This window comes from Erpetoichthys calabaricus, chromosome 8 (genome assembly GCF_900747795.2).
Source record: "Erpetoichthys calabaricus chromosome 8, fErpCal1.3, whole genome shotgun sequence".
In the NCBI taxonomy this organism is placed as follows: Eukaryota; Metazoa; Chordata; class Cladistia; order Polypteriformes; family Polypteridae; genus Erpetoichthys; species Erpetoichthys calabaricus.
The window spans coordinates 137403607-137430559 of NC_041401.2; the positions used below are offsets into that span (position 1 = coordinate 137403607).

Genomic DNA, 26953 nt, shown 5'->3' on the forward strand with positions numbered 1-26953 from the left:
CTAATAGTTTAGCCCTCTTCTTTTTATAAGAAATCACAGTCTCTTGAGAAACCTTTTAGTTTCTTTCTTGAAAAACCCATGCATCCTGGTCTGTTGCTGTCTCTTTTTTGCTGCCAGCTGACTATTTGAAGGAGTTGGCTAGAGATAAAAAGGCAGGCAGTTAGCATCCATGGTGTGATCCAGCCAAGCCATTTTGGGTTTTCCTGACTGGCATAATACTTTGTTTGTATGGTCAAAGTTCTTACATTTTAAATTATTTTACTTCAGTAGTAAAATTGTCATAAATTGATACAGATCAGTAAAGAGTTACTGTCAGATGAGCACAGAACATCTGGCTTTGGCAATATACTTAAATCTCAGGGGAGTTAGGGCTTTGGTGGAATGGCTGTTACCATTTTGCTATTAAATGATATCATGGGAATCTCGTAATGACATTACGGTTATTAGTTTTTACTTATTATTACTGATATGGATGTACATGTAAGATACATTTCAGAATGTTGGCACATTTATCACATTTGTAATTAACTGGAACGTACAGAGTAATTGTGCTTTACTTACCATGCACTGTCTCTGCTATGCCATCACTTCATGGAATGTACCAGGCTGAATAGTCACATGAATTATTTATAAAAGTCAGTTTTGTTCCATGGTAATTCTTGAAAGTGGGACTTTTTTGTCGTAGCATACTGCTGCATTACTAAACCAACAAAAATTAAAACACATGTGAAGCTGTATCTGCATCCACTATAGATGCTGACTTTAATTAGGAAAAGTACCATGAGCAGCCTGCACAATTTTGCCATGGTTCCATAAAAATGCTCATCCTATAAAAATGACCTGCCATTGAAGAATTTGTGTTAATGTCAAAAAGGACAATTTCAGTCTAATGTCCATTTGCCTGTCTGTAGAAATTGTGGATGTAGCTCTGTCACTTCTGTGTGCTCTGTGACTCTAAATGAAGAAAAGCAATCTGCATTGTAAAAGTAAGCTGGGCATACTTGTGTTTTATTCGAAAGTGTTTGAAACTACCTGAGGATGTAGCTGTGGGAGAGGTGCTGTGTTTTGTCAGTGTCAGCTTGTGCCCCTGCTTCTGAATGTGTATCCACCATTGTTGATACAGTATGTTCCTGCCAACTCAGCTTTGAGCCTGTGGAAAAAACTCTAGGTAGCAGGCCTGATTGACCACAGGGAATTATAAGAAAAGGCTTGGATTGTGCCATATGACAGAGGCTGGATATTCATGCAAGATTAAGGCTTCTGAGTATTAGGCTTTAGTTCACAGCATGTTAGATTCATCCATAATTTATTTTGTGTGTGTGGTGGGAGAGTCTAGTTTTACAGGGCAAAATGATTAAAGGTTTCCATAAAAGCTGGAAATTTATCTAATCTGATGAATATTTGCATATAAACCACAAACCCTTAGCCTTATAAGAGAAAGCTTGTCATTTTCCTTATACCCTCCTTATAAATTAGAATTTAAAAAAACACCTGACATGAATAGCATGAACAGCCGCCGTGACTTCTAAGAGATGGCTGAACAGTATAAGCCTCAAACCTCACACTATGCACCTTTTATGCCTTATCTATGACTGAAAACCTTGTCTTGCCCTTTAAAGCACACAGTACTTTCATGTTTTCAAATAAGTTACTGGGTTTGAATCAGCTTAGTAGTTACTTCTCAGCACTTTTTTCTTAAAGGCAATTATATAGGAATCTGCATTTTAATACAAGGTTCTTTACCAGTTTCAGAAACACACTGTAGATCAAAGTTTGAGGGGGTTGATATGAAACATCTAGAAATTATCCATTTATCCATTCATCTTCTAAACCTCCTTTTTGAATTATAGGGCAACAAGGAGCCAGAACCTTTCCTAGCAGCAGCAGACACAAGAGAGGAACTGACGACTCTGGGCAGGATGCCACTGTACAACAGAACACAGCTGGTCATATGGAGATGGTTTACAATCACTCATTCACCTTCACCTTACTGAACATCTTTCAAGTTTAAACTATTTTGGACATTGGATGTTCATACATAGAGTGATCAGGGTGGAAGTTAAGCCCAGGGACCTGAAGGTGTGATGTAGCATCCCCATGACATCCTTCTACACATTATTTTATACCAATTGTGTTCATAAAAAATTCTTATGAATGTTTTGAAATCATTTCAGTTTTTTTTTTGTCCAGCGCTTCCTGATTCACTGGTACAAGAAAGCCCCCCCATATGATACACTGTCCAACTTGTCTTGATGTCTAGTTATGCAAGACACTGAGCTTTTTTGTGCAAAAAATTACACCTTATGATAAAGAACAAACCAATAGGTGACTTCAGCAATAAAGTAAAGGCTTAGGCTTCCCATTTTATGCTGTTGGGTTTGTCAGCTCCCAGTTATCATTAATTCCCAGGTCTCCAACCCCTACATCCCCTAGTTTTGTTGTGATTTGCCATAGTAATTGTGTCTCACTCGTTTCAGTTTTAAATACCAAAGAGACATGACATAAAAGAAAACAAATACTTGAAATAGTGTAGCAGACTTAGTCACGACTTGATTTTACTGTGTAGCTCTTGTTTCTAAAATAATGCTGAGAACATTGATTCAGAACTGAAAGTACAGGCTCTGTTTATAGTCAATGTACTTTTATGTGATTGTGAGTTATTGAGGGTGATGTCCAGGAGAATAAATTTAACTTATAAAGTGTATGTTAAACCACACCATGTTGTATTTGTTTGGTGAAGGCAACAAAATTTAGTTTTGTTTTTGATTATTCCATTCATTGTTCATTCATTCACACTGAACAGTATCATCTCCAGACAGAGGAGCAGCTTCAGCGACAGACTGCTGTCACTGTCCTGCTCCACTGACAGACTGAGGAGATCGTTCCTCCCCCACACTATGCGACTCATCAATTCCACCCGGGGGAGTAAATGTTAACATTATTCAAAGTTACTGTCTGTTATACCTGCATTTTTATCACTCTTTAATTTAATATTGTTTTTTATCAGTATGCTGCTGCTGGAGTATGTGAATTTCCCCTTGGGGATTAATAATGTATGTATGTATGTATGTATGTATGTATGTATGTATGTATCTATCTATCTATCTATCTATCTATGTATGTATGTATGTATGTATGTATGTATGTATGTATGTATGTATGTATGTATCTATCTATCTATCTATCTATCTATCTATCTATCTATCTATCTATCTATCTATCTATCTATCTATCTATCTATGTTTACATGATGTGGGAGACTAGTCATATGACCAGAGTCGTCATGCTCCATATGTCACAGGTATAAAGATGGCGGAATTTCCATGTTTTAGTCTAAGTTAGTTGGATAAACAGACATAAAAGTTTGGAGTAGTAAGTTTTCTAAACAAGTAGGTCAACTGCTCGTATTTTGAATTCTCTTTGTGCCCTTGAACTTCAATTCTTTGCTTTGCTTGGTCTCTCTAACTTTTCTGGTTTTGACTGCTTTTCCATCTCTCACAATGTTTAGCCACACATTTCTATCTTCTGCTAATCTATTCAGTTCTCATAATAACCCATGAAGACAAACGTTTATCTCATTTCAGAGGCGAAAAAAGGGCTTTGGATACTGTTACACTCCAATAAAGAAATACATCCAAAAGCCGACATTTTAACCGATTGTGTTGAGACAATAAGTTCACGACCTCTGAGAACATGCCCCTAACAAATGGAGGAAGCATCCTAACTACAGGTGAAGCAAAATGATGTATCTACTTGTTAATTCACAAATCTAATGTTGAAAATGAATTCCGTGACCCCAGAAACCTTTACTGTGATAACCAAAATAATTTGGGTGGTAAGGTAGTTGCCCTGCCTTTCTGATCCTTTAAGGAGGCCTAACACCCATTTCATCACAGTTGTGAGTCCTAATTACAACACATAAAACAACAAAATAATATTGATAAAAGTACAGCAAAACATACATGAAAACAAAAACATATTCCACAACAAAATACAGCAAAGGCAATAAACTAAATAAATAAAAAAATAAGAAACTTGGGCTAGGGATAAAGCCCTGGTAACACCATAACAGTCTGAATATATTTTATTTGCATAAAATGACTTTCATCGGCGTACAGCACACTGCTTTTAAAATTAGATAAGGCTAGTCTAGCTTGACAGTGAATGGACAAATGAGGCAGTCTGTGTGGACAAACATTTGTTTGCTTCAATAGTAATGAAAACATTAATTCAATTGAATCACTAAAAATTAATGGTAATCATAAAATACAGTGAGATGGCTGCAATAACAAATAGATAGCACTACCATACAGTATACTGTATGTCATTTTAAAGAGTTCTGGTCTGACGGTTGCAATGCTTGCAAATAGAAAGATAAAAATCTGGATTTGAAAGTATAATATTTTGATATGTGGACATTCATGAGTACTCACATCACTATTACTCCCCTCTCTCAAGTTGTAGGTAAGATCATGCTGGATCTCTCCGATGAATTTCTGGGCATACTCAGGATACAGCCTCAATACCTCACGCAAACCCTTCAGGCTGATGTACTGCAGATCACAGTATGTTAGTGCTTTGACATTGGCATTAGTCTTGATCACTTGCTCCTTCGCCAGGAAGTCTGAGCCAATCAAATCCCCCTTTCCTGCAAAAAGAAAAACTACTGATGTGACTACAATCAAATATGAAGTAAAGCAAATCTAAAAAAAGCACCTTGTAAGCCTTCTCTCTTCTGAGTGCTGATTAATTAATTTGGTAAAAATACATTGTAATGACTGTTGTTTAATCAAAAAAAAAATTAAAAATACATTAATGATAAAAATTAAAACCATAAAGTAATTACATGCTAATTTCTCAGGGAAAGAATATTCATGACAGATGTGTAGATAATACATCTTTGATTTAAGGCTTCACACAGTCCCCAGATGCAAAATGCATTTGATAAAAAATTAACAACAGCAGTAAAAAAAATAAAACTACATCACAGTACATCTGACTCTAACGTATAAATAAGTGGAATGGTCTCCTCACTGTTGTACAATATGCCAGGTTTGTGATAATCTGATGTCTTTTCAGCTTTTTTGGATCCACTGCCCCTTTTGGCTCCTAAACACTACCACAGCTTTGCTGTCTTTTTGATAAGTGGTCTATAAAAAAACGGAATCCATCTGGTTGCTACAGTATATCTCTGTTATATGCCATTTGGTATGGGATTTATAAAAGCTGTGCTAATGTTTCTGATGTGCCATCTGTTGGAATGAAAAATACAATTAATTTTATTACTACATGCATAACAAAATGCATTCCAGTAAACATTCAGCTCTACATTGATTACTTAGATTTCAACTTATCTTATAACTCACTAGCTGAGCTAATCATATCTCTAAAATATTGTTCAGAAATCATAGAGAAGGGCCAGAAACTAAGAATCATAACAACAGCATAATATTGTAAAAAATATATACAGAAAAAATAACAACTAATCAAAAAAGGCGATGAATAGAACTGATTGAATATTTAGTGCTGCTACCCCGCAGCTCCAGAGTCCTGAGTTTGAAACCTGACCTGGTCACTGATGGTGTAGAGTCTGCACCTTCTCCATGTCAAAGTGGCTTCTTCTTTCAACATCCCAAAAGTGTGCAGATTAGTGTAATTGCTAAATATAAGTGAGAGGTGGGGAGATTGTGAATAGGCCCTTTGATGGACTGACAACCCATCTAAGGTTGGATGCTGTCTTGCACCAGGTACTTTGTAACTTTGATGTGAATTGAGAGCATTCAGTAATGGAGGGATGTATTCTACATATAAGTGATTGTGTTCTGTTATGTTTTCGCACCATGTACATAATTCGGTCCTGCCTTGGGCCTAATCCTGCCCCATGACCCTGTATTAGAATAAGGGGATTTGAAAAAAGAATGAATGAATGACATCCTGCACATGCAAATTCGCTTTTCAAACCCAGTATATTCATTTACATTTAAAAATACAGTTGAACAAATAGATTAAATAAATATTCGAGTATTTTTCAGCTAGCTAGAAAGAGAAGACTGTAAGAGGCAGTTGAATTAAAATGAGCCCAGTGTAGAGAAAAGCAAGGAAAAATATCACATTTATAAGATAAAATGGCCCTTACAGATAGCAGCGATGAATAAGGAAAGGAGAAAAAAAATCACAGCATCATTCTCCATTAAAATTAACCAACAATGATAGTTTTTGTTTACACAGAGCCTTTAGTTCACTGGAATAAATAAAAATGATTATTTGTACACACAGTCCTGGGCAGCACATAGAACCGGCTATTGCCTCTGAAATGTTTTAAAAATGTGAATATCTTTGTGCATGAAGTAATATCAGAATTAACACAGCTGCATTGTTTAATTTCTTTGTCAACGTGTGATTATCTTGCATCGTATCACAGCCAGAAAAATTAATATGTAGTCCCTTATTAAAATGATACCCTAAATTTAATAGCACTTTAGCAATTTAAAGTTCAATAATCAACAATTCATCTGTCAGCACCTAGAGCGTACGCCCATGAATCTCCCACACTGCTAATACTCATGAATCCCATTATATCAGCAGTAACGCTGTCTGCATCAGCAAACCCCACATCACTTTTTTCCGAAGGCAATTTCTAGATAGACATTTAGTCTTAAAGGGATATTGTTTATGTGGAAAGGCCCCAGTGTTTGAAGACCTTCAGTTGGACAAGGCAGGCACAGTATATACACTGATGAGTGATGCCATCTTAAAATTAAACCTGCTTGTCTTCCCTTTGTTTAACAAATAAAACAATTAATTAAAGTGCTATCATGTATGGAGGCTTTAATTGAACCAGTCAAAGATTTGTCCAGTTTGCCTTGTATTGTCATCTTAAATTCCAACATGCTCCATCTTTTTCAACAATGTTCCGCACAATACCCAAGCCTGTTCATGAAATCCTTTTCTCCAATTAATTTCTTTACATTCTGATGACAGCCATCTACTACTAAGTAAAGCTCCAGAAGAGCTACCAGCTGACTGCTCAGGGGAGTTAAGAGAAAATTGACATTATGATGGATAGAATTCAGAAACAAAGGTCACCTAGAGCTGTAAACCACCCACAATATATGATTACATTCTGGGAAAGAATGGATTGAAAACAAGTACACATTAAGGGTTAAAAGAGAATCTATGCAATTTAGCCAGTCCATCAAACAACTATACAACTTTTCAAAATAAAACTGTCAGATTGATACTGCTATGTGTTAACATATAGTTCAATTTTGTATTGCCATTGCTTTATTTCTCTTCATATTTTCATGGTATTTCTGATAATTTTGTTCATTATTGGTGTATGAGGTGCTATGTCTTTAAGTTTTCTTATGTTCTCTGTTCCTTGTTGGTGGAGTCCCAGAAGGCACCCTGACATCACCACGCCTGAGCCCACCCTCAGGCAATTTTGGTCAAAGAAGAAATAGCATTCTAGTTTGGTGCATGTAAAATTGGGAAGATGTTCTTGTAACTATTATGCTTTTCTGGGTTGGACATTCTGGCTAGCTCGATTATTTTTGCTTTATATTTGGAGGATTCTGGATTGGGACTTGTTTGTTGTGCATTGCCTTTTGGACACATCTCTTTGCCTCCTTTTTGTTCTTTGAATATTTTTCTATTTTTTAAGAATATTTTTTAACAATTTTAGAATTGTTAAGGCATTTTGAATTTTATATAGATAGACAGATAGCTACAAGTTTATTTTTTCCCAGGGGAAAATTTAGCTTTTTTACAAAAGCTCTTTAAATACATACATATTTAGATATATAAACAAATATATACATACTCAGTATAGTCTGAGCACACACCAGAATGACTAAAAAGAAAGAAAGACTTCTGACTTGGCAGTCACAGTCCCAGTGAGGCATTATGCAGACATATTGCTGTTGGTACAAATGAGCCCTTGCCTTGACAGACTTCTGCTGAATGATTCATTGGCTGAAAGTCCTCTGCGTGTGTCTGAGAGAGAATGTGCAACATTGTTCATAATGGCACTCAGTTTTCTTTACATTCTGTCCTTTGATACAACCTCCAAGGGGTCCATAGTGCGTCCCATAAATGAATATGCCCTTTAATTAGCTTGTTGCTTCAGTGGGCCTCACTTGAAGTGATGTTACCAGCCCAGCATACCACCACACCGTAGAAAATTGCAATGTCCATCAGAGTTGTAGAAGGCCTGAAGAATGTCACTATCCATATTAAACAAACACAGTCTCCTAAGGAAGAAGACCATGCTCTGCCTTTTCTAATATAGTTCCTTTGTGTTACAAGACCATTGACCCCCAAGTACTTGTAGGAGTAGACCACCTCTACATCCACTCCCTGAATAGTGATTGGGCATAGAGGCTCTTTGGTGTGGCAAATATCAATAATCAGTTCCTTGCTTTTGCTAAGGTTTAGTTACAGACTGTTCTTTCTGTGTTAAGAAATAAACTTCTCCAGCTGACTCCTATACTCTGCCTCATCCCCCTATCAATCAATGCACTTCATAAATGCAGAATCACCTGAGAATTTCTGCAAGTGACATGACCTGTTGTTATATTCATAGTGTCTCACATCCGTATCAGAAACAGAATCACAAACTTTATAGCCAGTTGCCCCATTTCTGGCCCTGGTTTAGGCTGCAGCCTGAAGCAGTACTGGGAGAGCTGACTGTATTGAAGTGAAGTTTGTCTGGACAGACCAATGGAGATCCTGGCCTGCTCTGCCGCTTATTTGAAGGCCCCATACCCTCTTCACCACAGTCCTGGCTCCAAATCGTGACAGCTGGAGAATTTAATGCTTATACTTATGACTACAAGGTAAAAAAAAAACAACAAATAAAATAAAATATGAAAAGTTACTCTTTGTAGTCCACAAAATGCATAAAGTTGTGAGTATGTAAATGTATGCTGATCAAGAACCCAGTTTTAATTACACTTAATGTTGGTACACTTAACCTACAGAATAAAAACTAATTAATATTACTTTCACTAACAATCAAATCCTTAATAAGCCTGCAGTACTCAAGGTTAATGAGTCAACTCAGACAAATGAGAATCAGTGGAATCATAGTTTCATAAAGGAAACCACAATCAGTTCTTTGACATTTTAAACATGAATATATTAACAGATTTTTTAATAAACTGGAAGATGGTGAATGATAGCAATTTTAAAAAAGCCATATAATTTTAGCCAATTAGCCTCACACATCTATCATGCAATAGCCATCTAAGGTCAAAATGTAAAAACAAATATCTGCAATATGTATTTGAAGGCATAATTCCTTGGGGATATTATGGGTCTGGAAAAGACAGCTACTTCAGTTCTTGAAGAGCTTTACTGCTACTCCAAACAAGTCCAAAATGAATTCAAGCTATCTATGAAGCAACAGATCAAGGGGATATTAATAATTCTGAAGCTGCCATACAAGGCCTCAGTGCCAAGGTTAAGTCTGGGCAGCTAGAGTTTTTTTTCACAGAGGAATAAAGCAGGGCATATTTAATTAAGATTCACCAATCCACCTACCACACATGCCTTTGGGGATTTAGGAGGAAACCACACACACTGTACATGTGCAGCACATGCAAGCTCAACAAGAAAAATAATTGGATGTTGGTTTTAAACTCGGGATGGTGGGTGTGTGAGGTAGCTGATCTACTCACTGCCCTACCAAGCCACTCTATTTGAAACTTTGTTACAAAAATAAAGCAAAACAATTATTAGGTTATTGATTATTTTCACCATTTTCCCATACTTTGCGATACTGACCAGATTTCTTGTGTGAGAGGTTTTAATATTTGTTCTAGGCACTTGTTTTGATTCAACTGCTTATTGGTACATACAATTGTATTTTTTCATTTTAACAATAAATACTACACTGTAAGCTCTGTGTCACTGGACCATAGCATAGTGAGAGTGGTAGCTAATGCTTAGTAGATATTGTATGTGTGTTAAGCAGAAGACAGCATTCACAAGGCAAGTGTGGCAAAATTGTATGGCATGGGCAGTTAGTTGTGGTACAGTACTTGAAATAGGGCACCTGAAGAACTGAGTGTGGGAAAACAGAGGGACAGAGAATTGTAGAAAATCACAACTCAAGTTTTTAGAAAGTTATAAATGTTAATAAAAGCTGTAAATTCATTTGGAAACAACAGCTATTCTAACTTTGCTCAAAACTGGACAAGATACTTACATACTTAAATTCTTAGAGTTAATTATTTATGCTTATAATGATGCTTAGTTCACTCCTACCATGTCAACTGGAATGGCCAGTGATTAGTCCACCTAAGACCACCAGTATGAACTGTCCATAACTGAAGACCAAGTAAGAAGACAACTGATGTTACACACAGGAAATGCTGTGAGACTAGGCAGAGTCAGTCCTTGAGTTCTTAAGGCCTGTGCTAACCATCTTTGTGGTGTCCTCTGTCACCTATTCAGTTTGTCCCTAGGGCTCCATAAAGTGTGCTCCTGTCGAAAAAATTCTGCATTGTTCCTCTTCACCTAATAACCACAATAATGGCACTTATGTCTCACATCATGAAGACCTTCGAGAGAATGGTCCTGCACTATATGTGTCCTCTTGTGGTAGACTACCTGGACCTACTATAGTTTGCCTATCAAACAAAGATGGGAGTGGAGGATGCAATTATCTATCTGCTCTACAAGGTTTACTGTCACTGGACACATCTGGCGGCACTTTGAGGATTATGTTTCTCGATTTCTCCAGTACATTCAGTATCACCCTGCCATCTCTGTTAAGCAGTAAACTCAGAGATATGCAGGTGGATGAGCCTATGGTGTTCAGGATAATGGACTATCAGTCAGGCAGCTTGCAGTTTGTGAGACTCAAGGACTGTGTAAGCAACACTGGAGCACCACAAGGAACAGTCCTGTCACCTTTTCTCTTCACTCTGTACACCTCCAACGATAAATAAAACAGCAGGTCATGTCACTTGCAAAAAGTCTTTGATGACTCTTCGTACATTTATGGGGTGATTTGACAAGGGAGATTACTGTAGACAAAGTATAGGAGTTATGTCGAGAACTTTGTTTCTTGGTATAGAAGTAATTGTGTGCAAATTAACATCAGTAAAACCAAGGAATAAAGTTGCAGTCTGTCTAGATGATACATAATTCAGCCCTCCAAAGTGCAGGGGCGCTAGTGGAGGTCATCCAATGTGGATGGCCAGGTGTGTTGTGATACCAGCAGGGGCACTCGATGCAATGGTTATAAACTGCTTCTAGAAGAGGTTTGAAGCCTCCGTGAAAGCACCAGATCACTGGGTGGAGGAGTTTAATTAAGTCTATCCAAGGTGAACCCCAGACTAGCCCCTAGTAGTGAGAGATGGTGTCAGCCATGAGTTTCTCTGGGTCACATATTTTACCAATGTCTTCATCTTAGACTTTTAGAACAAAATCTTTCTTATTTATCACAGAGACCAAAGTAACCTCTAATAGTCTAATAGCTCAGTTTGGAGTAACACACAATGGGTAACTGTTGTTTAATGAACAATCTGTTTTAATAACTTAATTCACACTGCTAGTACACCTCTTATCTTGCTTAACAGAAAGGGTCATAAGCCACTAGGGGTGGGTGAAATATCCTCAAAATGATAGCAGAATATTTCAAGGAAATTTGCAATAATTAAATTTACGATGATATAAAAAATACTGAAAAATGTTTTATTGGTGATGTAGTTAGCAGGCAGCAGCAATTATCAGTGTAAACAAAATGAAGGGCATTTTCCATCCTTTTTTTCCAATGAGCTACTGTCTTTGATGACAGACTACCTAACTTGAAGAGTGAATATAGTGGCAGAAAGTGCCAACACAGCAGCATTGTAGTGCAATAGTAGTGACACAGCACAAGTCAAATGTAAGCACAAAAGTAGCCTAGGCAGTGCTTTCCCTTGAAAGCTTAAGTAAAAGTATAAAACATAACATATAAAAACATAACTGCTTAATAATTTAGTTTTACAGTAACAATAACCTTGTAACTCTTCAGGAACCTACACAATATTGTCACCTAATACAATACAATACAATACAGTTTATTTTTGTATAGCCCAAAATCACACAGGAAGTGCCGCAATGGGCTTTAATAGGCCCTGCGTCTTGACAGCCCCCCAGCCTTGACTCTCTAAGAAGACAAGGAAAAACTCCCAAAAAAACCTAGTAGGGAAAAATGGAAGAAACCTTGGGAAAGGCAGTTCAAAGAGAGACCCCTTTCCAGGTAGGTTGGGTGTGCAGTGGGTGTCAAAAGAAGGGGGTCAATACAATACATACAGTACAGTACACAGAACAATTTCTCAATATAGTAAGAAATAAAAAATATACATTTTAGAAGTACAGAGCAGAATACAACCGACCTCAAATTTTAACTACAAATGTAAACAAACATCAGCAATCCAAACAAACCTTGAGTCAAAATGTTAGCACTTGCTGCTTATAAAAATAAAACAAAAATGCTGTCAACACTTAAACAACAGTTTCCATGCATCTTTTTTATGGATTATCATCAAATGAGGTAGAATATCAGTGCTGGAACTGTTACATTGCCTCTATTTTCTTGTGTAAACATAAAATGGATATACCACGAAATGGGGAAAGTTAGAAAGTCAGTGCTGGAACTGTACAAGTAAACACTTTAAGAGTTAACAAGCCATCCTGCTGGCAGACACAGCACAGTCAGAGCATTAGATTCTTTGTCAGGAACACCAGCATATTCACTGATGTTGGCTTAAGATCTGATCTTTGACAAGTTACTTACTATATTCCCTCCAGTGCAGAACAGCCTCTCGGAGTGCATCGGTATTTTCCACCTAAACAGCTGATCTGAGGAAAGTTCACTTCACACGTTTTCTATCACTGTTTCACAAATAACTGATATTTTGTGCCGGGGTTGACCATTTTAACTATAAACTGAAGTTAATAAAAATTGGCTCATGTATCCATTGTATGCTACTTTTAAAAAGTATTCTGACAAGTAACACCTTTTATACTGTATTTCTTATCAAGTTTTCGCTTAAGGTAAGACATTTTTGTGTGTGTGAAATTTACAGACTAAAGCTGACTTTTTCCGGAGACTGAATTCTCTTGTGATCTCATACCTGGGTATTTATTAGTCCTCTCTCATGCTAACACAGGAGATCCCACGCTTAATCAATAGTGTGTGCATCTGACAGTGCGTGAGTTTGTGTGTGTGTGAATGTATGTGCATGCATTTTGGGGGCAGTTTAAATACAAAGGAGATTTAATTATCGGTTATTTATGAAGCAGTAATATTCTGATCATTATGTATTCCTGGTCTCTGAACAGCATCTATGAGAAAACCACACTACCCCAGTGTTCCCCTCCATAAAGACGATTGTCTTTTCAGCAAACAGGATTCTTATCCTTCTTGCTTCATACATCACTGGCAAGGATGTCTTTGAAAAATATTGTCTACCTGGGATGTTATATCTTGGGTCGAGATCTTTAATCATTTGCTTAAAGCCTTCCTTTTCCACTGTTTGGATTGGCATTATACCCTTATCCAAATGATATGTAACCACCTCAGTCATTTCCATCCACTGTTTGCTCTTCCTATCATATGCAGTGCAACTAGTATTATGCTTTGTTGGATGTCTGATCTCTTGTGGCCAAAACACTTCCATATTATTGAAGTAGCTCCCTTTTTTAGGTACTAAATTGTCATTGGAGGCTGACGCGCTGCTATCGCTCTCAGACATGTTTGGGATTGTGTTATTGTTGTGTGTGCTAGGGTAAATGTAAATGCATTGTGTTGCTATATTGTTGCTATCGCAAAATGATACTTTTTTTTTATCATGTAAAACTTTATATTGGTGTTATCGTGGATGATATGATATGGCATAGCCCTATAAGCCACCCACCATAAAGCAAAGTTACTGCTTCTGAATGATTACTTCATATTGAATCTTTTTCAGTCTTTTGGATGGGTAGAGAAGGAGATATTCCCTCCAAATAAGATGTACTGCTGTATGTCTTACTGTTCTGTAATTTGTTCACTGTAATGAAACCTTAAGTCAAATAAATAAATGAATAGAAATAGAAATATTACATTTACCAGGGAGCACATTGCTGTTGTGACTGCTGTATACTTAATTCTTTATGAGTCCTAGACATACACTACGTAGTGACTGAAACAAGACCAGCAAATAATGCTAATGAGATATAACAATTTAAGGACTTTCTTCTTTATAGTGTTTTTAAGCAGTATAATAATTCAAGTTCCTCTTGCACAAAGCCATAAATAAAATATTTTCACATTGAAAAGTATTTATTTCAGTTGCTTCTTATCCCACAAGAAATGTAGAAATTTGAACAAATTCTGTCATTTTTGTGTAACATATGTGTATGAAGGGCAGTGTATAGAACAGGAGACACGTGACTAAGAAGTGACTATTAGGCCAGTGGAAAAGATTGTTTACAGAGCCAATTGCAATTGGCATCAGATAAAATCTCTATGGCTGGCAATACAAGTAGCTACTGCACATCAGCTAAGCACTGTGCAGCTACTCATCCAGGGTGCTATAATCTAACTGGTTGCAAAGAATGTCCCATGCAAGCTTTGTAGTAGAGAAGTACATTTTTGTCATTACATACTCTGTAGGTATAGATACTGATATAGAATGGCTAATGTAAGTGGATGGGCATTGTTCTGTTAGAAAATAGTATGAGGCAGGCCTGCAGTAAGTATTTGTACAATTCTCAGTGTACTGTCATGTGGTCACAATTGGCCTAATAAGCATCAGAAAGATGGCACCCCACAAAGTGACCCATTCTGCTATGCTGGTGCCATTCAAGAATGCTTTTTTGGATTGCACCATTACCCTTGGTGTCTCTTCATGTATGGATCCATTGGTCATCAGCAAATTCATCATTACAGAAAATGGCCAAATATCTAGACTGCCCAAACCCAATGGAATGTGAATGGAGTTTCATCTTAGAAAGTCCTGCGCCTATGGTTTGAGGGTTTAAAAAGGTGATGTAGGCAGGGCGAGGCAGTACAGTGGTAGAGGTATCCAGCTTGATCCAGATTTACTATGATTAAAGACATTTATCAAAGATTTATTTTAAAGCTAATCACTGTTACCTAGAGACCAAACCAATCCAATGGCAAATGGACATTTTTTGTTCTAACCAGAACAAATTTACAATTACATGATTGAACTACGTGTGTCGCATGGAATATCTCAATCCTTAGTGAAAACAACATAACATTAAAATAATTCCAAAGTCAAGTATAAAATAATAAACATAAGAACTACCTTGTCATTTGACTTTGTCAAACAGAACTATCTACTATATGAGACACTACAGTCTGTATGTGTGTCCAGTCCCAGTGAGCAATCTGATTGGTCAGCTTGGCTTTTGTGTGATTGGTCAGCTTGGCTTTACTGATGTGATTGAAAGAGGTAGTGGGAGTGTTAGGCACATGAGGGGAAATGACAGGAGGGGGGCACAGTGAGAGAGCTGCCTTCAAAGAAAGGAGGTATAAAAGTGGACAGGAGGCAAGATAGGCACCTCCAAAATAATGACAGAGACTGAGAGCAGGTTTTTTGGAACACACTCGAAAGAGGGAGCACCAGTAAAGAGTGGGTCAGACACACACGAAAGAACACTGAGGAAAGGCACTAAAGATACACGTAGGGCAAAAGATAATACATATTTTAAAAGTTATTCTATTATCTACCTTTGACAGGTAGCATGGATAGTATATTATAATTATTAAACACACCCTGTTAGCCTTAAGTGTGAGGCAGCATTTCTCGTCTCCATTTGACAGCTGATAGCTCCCCAGTGGACCTTCACGCATGTGCCTTTTGCTCCCACAAGTTTTTTGTAACCAATTTTTTTACCGGTCTTGAAGTGAATACAGAGTGCAAGATATAAGAAAGGTAAAATAACATCAAGAAAGAGATAAACCATAAAATATAACTGTAATCTGCCAGCTGTCACCCAACCTCAACCCTCCCATAAGAGAAGGAAAAAAAACCAATATAAGATATTCCTATGCCCCCTTTCTGAAGCAACCTTCATCCAGAAGAGAAAAAAAAAGACTCAAGGACAAAAAAGTCCCATATATTAAAAAGGAAACATCCTGCAGCAATTGTAGTCTTTGGCCAATAAAGCACTATGCTCACAATTTGAAATTGTTTTGTCATAACCATCATTTTTCATGATACTGATAGCATTAGTGTAATAAAGGTAAACAGAGGAAGACCTCCAAGCATTAAAAATTGTACTGGTGAAAATCTTCCACCTAGAGACCAACAAGATTTTGGCAGCAATTGAACATAAAGAATAACTTGTTGATGAAAAATAGAAAACGAAAAGGTTTATAAATCTAAAAGCAGTAAGAATTGAGAAGAGCAAGGAAGAGTTATAGTCAGAAAATATTGGTAGCATAATAGGAGATACAGTAAATGACCAGAGAGTAGCCGCAGATGACATGTCCAGAAGTGTGGATGATTGGTCACTTAACACTTTGGTAATTAAGTTTATAAAGTGGGCGAGAATCTAGGCCTAGTGATAAACACAGTCTAGGAATAAAATAAGACCTGTGAATCATATGGGCTGGAGATTTGGATTTTTTCAGGAAAGCTTAACATTTTTTCAAAATAGTACACGAGAACATGGATTCAGATAAATAAAGGCCCGATGACCATTTCTCCATTATCATGTGGAAGGACATAAGTAGAAGAGTCTGGCTTAACGGAACTGGTTGAAGACCGAAATTGCATAAAAGATGCATTAGTAAAAGAGCAGAAAGACAAATTCCACACATCCGTTGGACAGATGTGAGATAAGTGAAGGAGAAGGAAGGCGGAATGAAAAATTTTGAGCGAAGAGACTGAGACATAAGGTGCCCCAATTCATCATACAAGATACTGCAGTGGGGAGCTTCCCAGAGATACCTAGCATGAAAATAAAACTGCTTGACCTCTCTAGTATTATGCATTTTATTAATAACCATTGGCGTGCTGGTGTGTCACCATGGAACCAACCAAATACGTTTTTCAACATTCCCAAATAGATGAATGGCATATAGAACAATGGAGCTGAATATATTAGTTGCCTTGGTTTTAAAAGTTTCAAAAAGAAAGTCACATAAAGAGTATAGATGTGTTACACTCACCTAGATTTGATATCTGTGGGGCAGAGATGACGGTGGGCTGAGCCAATGCCAAACTGAGCACAGAACAAATGACCAATGAAACCATTCAAAATTTGGTAGTACAACTGGGCAGTCTGCTCTGGATAAAGTCAGAAGAGGTAGGCACACATACCACAGAAAGGCAGAAATGTCAGACTTGATGTCTCACCAGGACTTAGGGGGAGGTGGGAGTGGAAGCATTGAACTTAGAATTTTTAAATGAGGAAAGATGTTCATCTTAACAATAGCCAATTGGGACTTGAATGATAATGACATGTTGATCCAGGTGTAAATATATTACCTAAAATTAATCATAGAGCAGAAATTAGAAGGAAAAAAATCATTTTTTTAATGGAAGAAGATATTATGATGCCTATAAACTTAAGTGTAGGAACAGTTGAAATTAATAAATGATGGCGAAGGGAATCACATGCATTATGATTTGTCCCAGTTTACTTTACAATCTGATAAAGCTTCTTACTAGATTGAGTACAAAGGGAAAGTAAGAGGATACATTCCCCAGGTATAACAACACATTGCCAGCATATGATAAATCCTGTAATACTGTAAGTATTATGCAAAACAACGGGTGTAAACAACCTGGAAGTGCACAGAGCTATAACTAATGGCTTGAGAAAGTGAACAAAAAGGAAGGGAGATAATTGGCAGCCCCCAGGGTTGCTAGGTTCTTAAAAAATTATAGTCTTAAGGCCAGCTTAAAATAATGAATTTGTCCAAAAAATTGCCCAATTTGGAAAAAATTACACACTGGAAAGCGGGGGGCACTGCCAGAGTGAGAGAGGGTTAGGTATATACTATCCGAGCCTGGTTCTCCTCAGAGGTATGTCAGAGTGATAGAATAAATATATACCATTACAAAATGGGTGGGAGAGGAGTCCCCCTAGGGGATTTTACAACAGTCTAAAAAATTTTACAAGTATGAACAGGGAGATGGTTTGAAAAATATCTAGCAAAATGCTACATTGCCCAGTAAAACACAACCCACGAAAGCCCTTTTTTTTTTTCTCACAGACACCAATCAAAAATAGCCCAATTTTTTTGGTAAACTATGGACATGGCAACACTAGTCAAACCTGCTGGGCACTGAAATGGACGAACCATTTTATAATTGGTGACCAAGAAGGCACTGGCAGAAGATTACCGAGTTTGAATAATCTCAAAAAAAATATGGTCAGAATCCCTCTGTTTCTAAGACTTTCCATAATCATAGCCAACTGAACCTGTCAAAAGCGTCTGCACTGAATGAAATAAGTGCAGCAATGGGGTCTTCAAAATAGGCATTGTTAGTAATACACAAGAGATTGTGTAATTTGTACACAGTATGGCAAAAGGGATTAAAACTGTCCTGATCAAGATGTACCACTTTAGCAATGACCATTTGCCAGCAAAGAGCTAGCAGTTTTATCAGTAACTTCACATCTGAATTTACTGTATCAATGACAGGAGTAAGTAAGGGGGTTCTATTCAGTGACCTGAGATGAAGACAGGACTCCTTCAGTCCTATGTCTCTTTGGAGAATCCTTGGGTACCGCTGGTTTGACTCTGTGTCAAACAAGCGGTTGCTCACGGAGTCCCAAAAGAGCACATTACCTGCATTGTGAACGAGTATCAGTTACAGCACTGTGCCCATGTGGCGCAATTCCCAGAGGGTGATCTGGCTTGCTAGATCCTTGTTGTTGAGGACCTGCGTGGCTGGACCAGGCGAAAGGAACGCCCATTTAACACCTGGCTGCAGCAGATAGATGGTCATTTCCGTAGGGTGTGACTGGAGTGCATGTCTGTCTGGGGGTTGCCAACCGGGATTCTGAGCTGCTTCATCATATGATGGGTGAGGCAATGTACTGTAACATTGCATGGTCCCCAACCTGACTTGAGCTGACCTGGAGCAAGAAATTAAAACACTTGGTTTGAGTTCTTACCATGTTTTAATACAAGAGAGATAACAGTGGCAAATATAGATAGGTAAAGCTGTGAAGAAGTTATCATGGAGGAAAGCATCTAAAGTAAAGGGGGAGTCAGTTGAGGCCAAAAGGCTATTAATACCTGTGCTTGAACTCCTTCCTGTCCTGGGAACTTTCCTTTAGAAAAAGATTTGAGAGTGAAAGTTCATTGACAGTAATAGGAGATTCCAGAAGCAAAAGATCAACCTGAGTAAATATACAGTAGATAAAGCCAACAAATAATTAAAGTGCATCTGAGGATGAGGGAGGATCACCCAAGAAAATTAATTAGAAAAGTCCACTAAATGATTATTAATTTCAAGAATAATTAATAGGTCTGTCTTTTGATTTAATACCTGAAATAGCGGAGAAAGAATTACATTTGAGCTAAAGCATTTCTTGTCTGGGCTCACTGAGTATAATATCCCACCCTAGTACAATGTATCTGAAATTCAGCCTTACGTAAAAGAAGCCCATTGAGTTTTGCCCTGGTCTGAGAAATGTGACTTTCATGTGTAGGATCTGACATGGTGGACCTTATGGATTCCAAATTATCAGCTGTACATTGAGATTGGTAATTTTCTTTCCCATAATGAAGGGCAGGTTAGAAGCAAGAAAAATAGAAAAATCATGAATACTCCCTTTAACAGACCTTCAGACAAAACTGAGTTAACATTCCACACTATGAAATCATCCAATGTAGTGATTAGCTGGTCTTTAATGTGCTGTTTTGTAAGAGTGAGAACACCATTGTGGGGCCTTCAAGGCTAAAAGAGGTAAATGAAGTTGAAGATGTGCTTGTCTGTGATCTGATGACATGATGATGAAATGATGACATGAAAATTAATGCATAAGAGTGCAAGAGATTTAGTTAAGAAAGTATAATCAATGCTACATGAAGATTTGTAGTGAAAGGGGGAGAAAGAAAATTCTTTTGTGTAGGGGTTTAAAAGGTGAAAGAAATTTAGCATATTTGCTGCAACAAGAGTGTGTGGCCTTAGCTCACCTTTATGCAACATTGTCTGGAATAAGTGAGCTACGTTTCATGATCAAAAGCTTTGTGTCATAATTTCCAGTGAGAAATGATACTGGGGAAGTATGTTAAAATATCTATTTTTTGATTGTTGACAAGAGCCTTCTTTGAAATATTTCTGAAAATCAAAGTGTATCTGAGAACTGGAGTTAGTGAAATAACTAATAATATCAGAGCAGATTGAATAATATCAGAGCAGATTTAAGAATGAGTTCCTTATAAATTTGCCTTAGTGCCATTCTAAACAGTAATTCAAACTTTTTCTTAATCGTCAAAGTCTACATAAAGAAGCTTAACTGAAAAATAATCCTATGTAGAATTTAAAGGCTCCACTTTTATTAGCATAAAATAATATAATGCAGTAATAGATTTCTTTATGTTTTAAACAAAAGTTTTGATGCTAAATCCCTTGGATCAAGAAAGCAGTTGCTGACTGTCCTTTTAATTTTTTGTGTTCTAATTTGTGCCAACTTCCCTTTTTAACAGTAATTATTTACTAGATTAAAAACTGACAATGTACTGAATGTGCCAACAGCATTGTCTTTGTGTTAATCTATGCCTAAATTAATTTAATTCAGATGCTTATTAAAATTCTACTGACTAGTACATTCATTTGCCGTTGACATGTATAATATAAAGGCCAATCTGTTCAACTGCCATGGTCAGAAATAATTCTGATGTGCACAAGGCATGAACCAATCCAGTCCATAATTCATGAACAGACGCATATGCTGTTTCACTAAGCATGTTTAGGATTGCTAGTCTATGTATATCTTTGGGATGTGGTAGAAACTGGAGAAAAACATGCAAAGCTCACAATACCAGTGAACAGGTTGGGATCTGGAGCTGCGAGGACACTTCACTAGCCTCTCACAGTATAAAAGGGCATGTGATATGAACAGAATAAAGAAAGGGAGAGCTGTAATAAAAAGAAAATTTAAACTAATAATTACATGAAGATCTTAAAATATCAGAAAAGAGATGAGAGAAGGAAAAGGGCCAAACAAAACTCTAAAACAGCTGAGTCGAGTCATAGGAAGCCACCTTGCATCTCTTTCTAACATTTTGCTACACCTACCACATGCATAACTTAAACTGTTTTGAAAAAAGCAGTTTGTGATAACGAATTATGAAATACTAGCTGTGCTACTCATGTAAGACAAGTTGACATCTAAGTAATCAATGTAGAACTCATAATTAACGTTTGCAGCGCACCAGGCAATGTTATATACTGTATGTTTTATGCCATTTGGTGTGGCATTTGTAAAAGAAGTTTTAATGTTTGTGAAGCACCATCTGTTGAAATGCCAACTACAATGCATTTTATTACTAAAAATGTTTGTGATTCACCATCTTTTGGAATGATGGAGACATAGAAACAGGACAGACACACAGACAGACACTTATCCTTTTAATAAGGTGGATGTGCTATGTAAAATAAAAAATGACTAATAATTGAAAAAATGTTTCATTAAATTCCTAAAAACTATCTAGTCGTCTTCTAATAGTGTTCAGTTTGGTTTCTGGGTGTGGCTGAAAGAGCCAGAGCTACAGCTGCCTCTAACCCGTACAAGACAATTATCTATTAAAACAGAATTGCATTACTACTTGGCATATAAATCCACAGCAAGGAAAATTTACATCAGACCACATTACTCTGGATTGTGAGGAGGAAACCCAGTGAAATTTGCTTAGTACATGAAAACTCCACACAGATTCTACCCCATCACAGATCTCTGTAAGATGTTACAGTACGTGTGCTCTTACCCAGTATAGCTAGCACAGTGTTGTCTTTGAGCACCTCCATAGAGCCTGAGCAGACAAAGTAGATTGCTTGAAGAGCATCTCCTTGCCGGATGAGGTATTCTCCAGGAGCACAGAATGAAGTCTTGATACTAAGGGACAAGGAGCGGAGGCAGCCTCGACTCGCAGATTCAAACAGGGGTAGCTGCAGCAGCTCTTTGTTGAGGTGCATAGCAATGTCGGCACGAAGCTCATCCGGAAAGTCCTTCAACAGCTGATTAAAGAAAAAAGGGCAAATTTCATCATTGTCCTGTTCATTTCAATTTGGTCACATTAAATTCAATGAGTTCTTATTTTGTATACTAGTATACCTCTAGACATCAAACATTTCCACTAAAAAGGATCCCTCCAATCAAATCCCAAATACCCACAAATGTTTGCAGCAAACATTCTTTTCATATCATTTACACTTGAGTGCAAGTGAAGTGGTAACAACCGGAATGGGGTATTGAGAAGCAGAATGATTGCCCACATTTCTATGAAGAAAAAAAATTCTGTTTAACAAGGCATAAGAAAAAATGGACGTGGAAGCTATTTTTTATTTTGCATTTGTTTTCTCTGGAGGTGCATGCATTGTGTTTCGAAAAAAATCAATTATTTAGTTTGTAGCATTTTTTGTCCTCATAAGTCTGGTGTTGCATTTCCTGAATGGTGCCAAAAATGTGGGATTGATTAACACAATAGAGTTAAGGGGCTTATTAAGAGCCTTTTTTCACTTGGCCTCTAAGAAAGGAAAGGCAATGAATTCTAGTAGAAAACATTTAAACCACACAGTCTTTGTCACAGTTTTGTGGAATGTACCTCAGCAAAGCAGGCAGAAATGGATGTATTTTAGGGTATTAAAATGGTTAGAATCACCAGGCTGATGGTCTCTAATGAGAAAGACAACGATTTAGCAACAAATGGATTTAGGAGGGCAGCCAGTTATGGAACACCATTGGGGAATTTATATATTTTTATTTAATTTGACAGATGATTTACTCCAAAGTGACTTATTGTTTTATATCACGAGGGAATATGTGGTGTTGTGGGTCCACAGCTCTCCCAGCAAAGGCCAGTTTGTTTTAAATAATCACCGCACTCGCTGCATTGCGAGGGGCGTGGTAGTGTGGCTGGAGCAGTTTCCGGGTGGATTCGTGCTGCAGGCGTTGTACCTAAGTGTACAGGTGAGGGACGGTCTGCAGCGTAATTGTTACCGGGAACTGTTGATTGCCAGAGCTGCCCCATCCATTATATATAGAGAAGCCCGAGACGGTTAAGAGGGGGAACAAGAAAAGAGAAGGAAACGCATGCACGCACGCACGCACGCACGCACGCACGCACGCACGCACACGCTAGTTTAGAAGAAGCACGGGGCTTGACATTGGTTTTTTTTAGAAGACTGCTTCCTGTATTGTGTTTTAACCTCGTTTTAAAGGATTCTGCTTTTTCTATGATTTTTAACCTCCACAATAACATTCGTTTTATATTGGATTATTTATTTATTGAACTTTGAATGCACTGCACTTATTTATTTGGACTCATTGTTTTGAATTATTGTAAATAAAAGCACTTTGCACTTTTTACATCATCCTCTTGCTCTAATGTTATTGCCTCACTGTCTAGCTCATCGGTGACATTACCGACGGTGTTGGGTTCAAGGGCTCCCGAACTGAAGATGGGAGCATGGAGCTGAACCCGCATCATCACATTTGGTGGCAGCTGTGGGATGAGCTAGCAGTGAGGACAGAAGAGGAGATAGAACAGCAAGTGGGATTGGTGCCAGACTTGTAAAGAACCCACTTTCCCAAGCCGGAGGAGGACATTTTTATGGACAGAGCTTTTATTTATTTGTGGTTTTTATTTGTCTTTTAAAGAGTTCTCATTCTTTTAATGTCCTGGTTTTATGAAGGGGATTGGGTTGGTTTTATGGTGGGATTTGTTTTAGTGCTTTTATTGGTTTTAGTGCAGTGTAGAGTGGTCGAGCTGTAGACCTGGGCTCCAGTTGCACTGGATTGGCAGTGGTGTGTAGCCTTCCCATGCAACTGGAGTCTTATGGGGGGTGGAATGTGGTGTTGTGGGTCCACAGCTCTTCCAGCAAAGGCCAGTTTGTTTTAAATAATCACCGCACTCGTGGCGTTGCGAGGGGCATGGTAGTTTGGCTGGAGCGGTTTCCGTGGATTCGTGCTGCGGGCGTTTCTCACCTAAGTGCACAGGTGAGGGACGGTCCGCAGCATAATTGTTCCCGGGAACTGTTGATTGCCACAGCTGCCACGTACTTTATATAGAGAAGCCTGAGACAGTTAAGGGGATGAACGATGAACAAGAAAAAAAGAAAAGTAAATGGAGGTTGCAGGTGGAAGCAGGAAATGAGCAAGTGAGCGAGCCGGTGCAGGAGAACGAGCAAGCGAGGGCTTGCATGCAGCTGTTCAGGCAGCCTGGGTGTTAGGCCGACACCCAGGGCGTAGTAGTTGTGGTCACTCCCACAGAGTTTGTTTTTATGAAGGATGGGAGTGACCGGAGGCGGGTGACTCTCCGCTTAAGGTAGCAGGAGTCGGGACTTGAGACGTGGTGTCCCCAGCATGGGAGCCTTGGTTGTTGGAGAATCCCAAGTCGCTGTCTGGAGGAGCTGACCGGAGCCAAGGATCAGTAAAGCAAGCCTGACAGCAGAAGTAGGCAAAAGAAGGTCAGCTGCAGAGAGAGTGTCTTGCCTGCTGCAGGGCCCTAACGGGAGAAGCAGGTGAGACGCTAGTTTAGAAGAAGCACAGGGCTTGACATTGGTTTTTTTTTAGAACACTGCTTCCTGTATTGTGTTTTAACCTCGGTTTTAAAGGATTGTTTGTTTTTGCATTTGTTCTATTTGAAACCTCCACCTTTCACCTTTCTTTTATGGATTATTCATTTATTTAATGAAGATTTTGGACACTGCACTTTATTTGAACACTCATTCGTTTTGTTGTTGGATTTTAAATTAAAAGCACTTTGCACATTTGCACCAACCTCTTGCTCTAATGTTATTGCCTCACTGTCTAGCTCATCTCGATTATAACTATCAACGGTGTTGGGTTCAAGGGCTCCCGAACAGAAGATGGGAGCATGGAGCTGAACCCACATCATCACAGAATATTATTATTTTCTGCTTATTTATTTCAATTGGAGCTGGGGCAGGAGAAAAAGTGAGTCAGTGAAGGACGCTCATTTTTTAATATTAGCCTCTTACCTTCTCTGTTTCAACCTGCGTATTCAACCTTAGGTTTTTGAGAACTGCAAGTTTATAAAATTGATTGTATTAAGAAGTCAGCTTTTGCAGTTAAAGAAATGTAACTTTTTCTAATCTCGATATTTATTTTACAAACATTTCAATGACCAGTGTGAATCCCACTCTCTCAATAGCTAGAGGTGCCAATAGTGGTAAGTTAACTACTCCATTATTAACAACGATGTTATTTGCATTTCACGTTAATTACGTACCATGCAAGAAGAAATTAACTAAATAAAAGAAAAACAACAGTATTAAGATAATGTCTTAGGCCATTTAAAAAAAAAGAACTATTTCTTCAACATTAGTTTTCTTGGCAATATGTGTTTACTTGCTTGTGCACACACTGTTTAACCTAAGAATAAATACTAAACACCTTTGATAAAATGTAAAGTAACCACAACCTGATATTGATAACCTATTGATATCTTGTTTAAAATAATCTGTGCTGGGTTCCTAAACCTCACCTCAAGGTACCTCAGCAGCATACCTGATTTAATTTAATGAAGTAGCAAGTATGGTGAGTCTAAGTCGAGTCAGGTTCTGAAACAAACATGACTGTAATAAGGCAGATTCTGAAATTCAAAGAAAAATAAAATATGCACTGTTGTCAGTTACTGAGAACGCAGTCAGAGAGTGCAAATAAGACATCGAACTGTCACAGCATTGACTGATGAAAAGCCAATGCAGTACTGACTTCACACATAGGGAGTTACTTTTAATGTAAGGTTGAGCCCTCCACTTTAAATAATCCTCCAAAGTACAGCCATTGATAAAGAAATTGATTAGCTGAATGTTGTACTATTTAACTTGTGTTTTTTTATTCAAGGGTAATTTAGATAAAAATGACCTTTTAAGTGATTAAACTGTGTGACAGGGTCTATAACTATATTACACTTCTCATAAGGGAAAACTAGCATTACTTATGATTGTGTGTATTTAAACAAGAGTTTAGCAAAAGATTTTTAAAAACGCTGATACAGGCACATGGCAACATGTAGTGAGGGGGAAGTGAGCAGCTGCGGAGGCTAAACTGTGAATGGAGACAAGTGTTTGAAGAGGTAGCAGGAGACGTTTTAGTGGGCCAAGGCTGAGACCAGTTTAAGAAGGAGGGTCTTTAGAGCCGTCCTTTTTTGATCCATCAGCTAGACAAACTGATGGGGATAACAATGTGTTTAAACGGAGTGTTGAATTCTGGGATGCAAAATATATTAGAACTCTGGGAAAATAATCAATTGTAAAGCAAATGTTAAAAAGAAGTGTAACAATCTATTAGAATTAGAATGTTTACGTTTACACTCTGATAAACGGTTCGGTGGCAACTGGGCGACAGTCAACTCGGTGAAAAGACAACTCGGCGAAAGACAATTTGGCGAAGAAACAACTGGCGAAATACAACTCGGCAACATCCTTTACCAGTTAGGTAATAGTGAGGTTCAAGAGATTTTTTAATTATATTTAAATGACAACGTGATTTAAAATGTTGAAAATAAATTTATATAATTGACGAACAAACTTTATTCTGCAGATGGAACAAACTATCTTACATTATCTTCTGCAACCAAAATTGCTAATCCTTTATATAAATTGTATTGGTTGTAATCATATGAAAATGTTATTTAGAATACAAAAGGTGACCTGTCGCCTAGTTGTCTTTTTGCTGACTTGTCTGTCGCCCAGTTGCCCCAGAATGCAGATAAACTAACAAGTATTTATAT

General features: G+C 37.8%; 1 protein-coding gene across 1 annotated transcript in view; it reads right to left on the minus strand.

The window, feature by feature from the left end:
* Positions 1 to 26953, minus strand: part of kcnh3 (potassium voltage-gated channel, subfamily H (eag-related), member 3) — a 577011-nt gene that overhangs the window by 40189 nt on the left and 509869 nt on the right. The window contains exons 10-11 of the mRNA XM_028807521.2: positions 21962 to 22211; positions 4434 to 4648 (exon numbers count right to left, since the gene is read on the minus strand). Of these exons, the coding sequence (XP_028663354.1) occupies positions 4434 to 4648; positions 21962 to 22211 (465 nt within the window). The remainder of the gene's footprint in view (positions 1 to 4433; positions 4649 to 21961; positions 22212 to 26953) is intronic.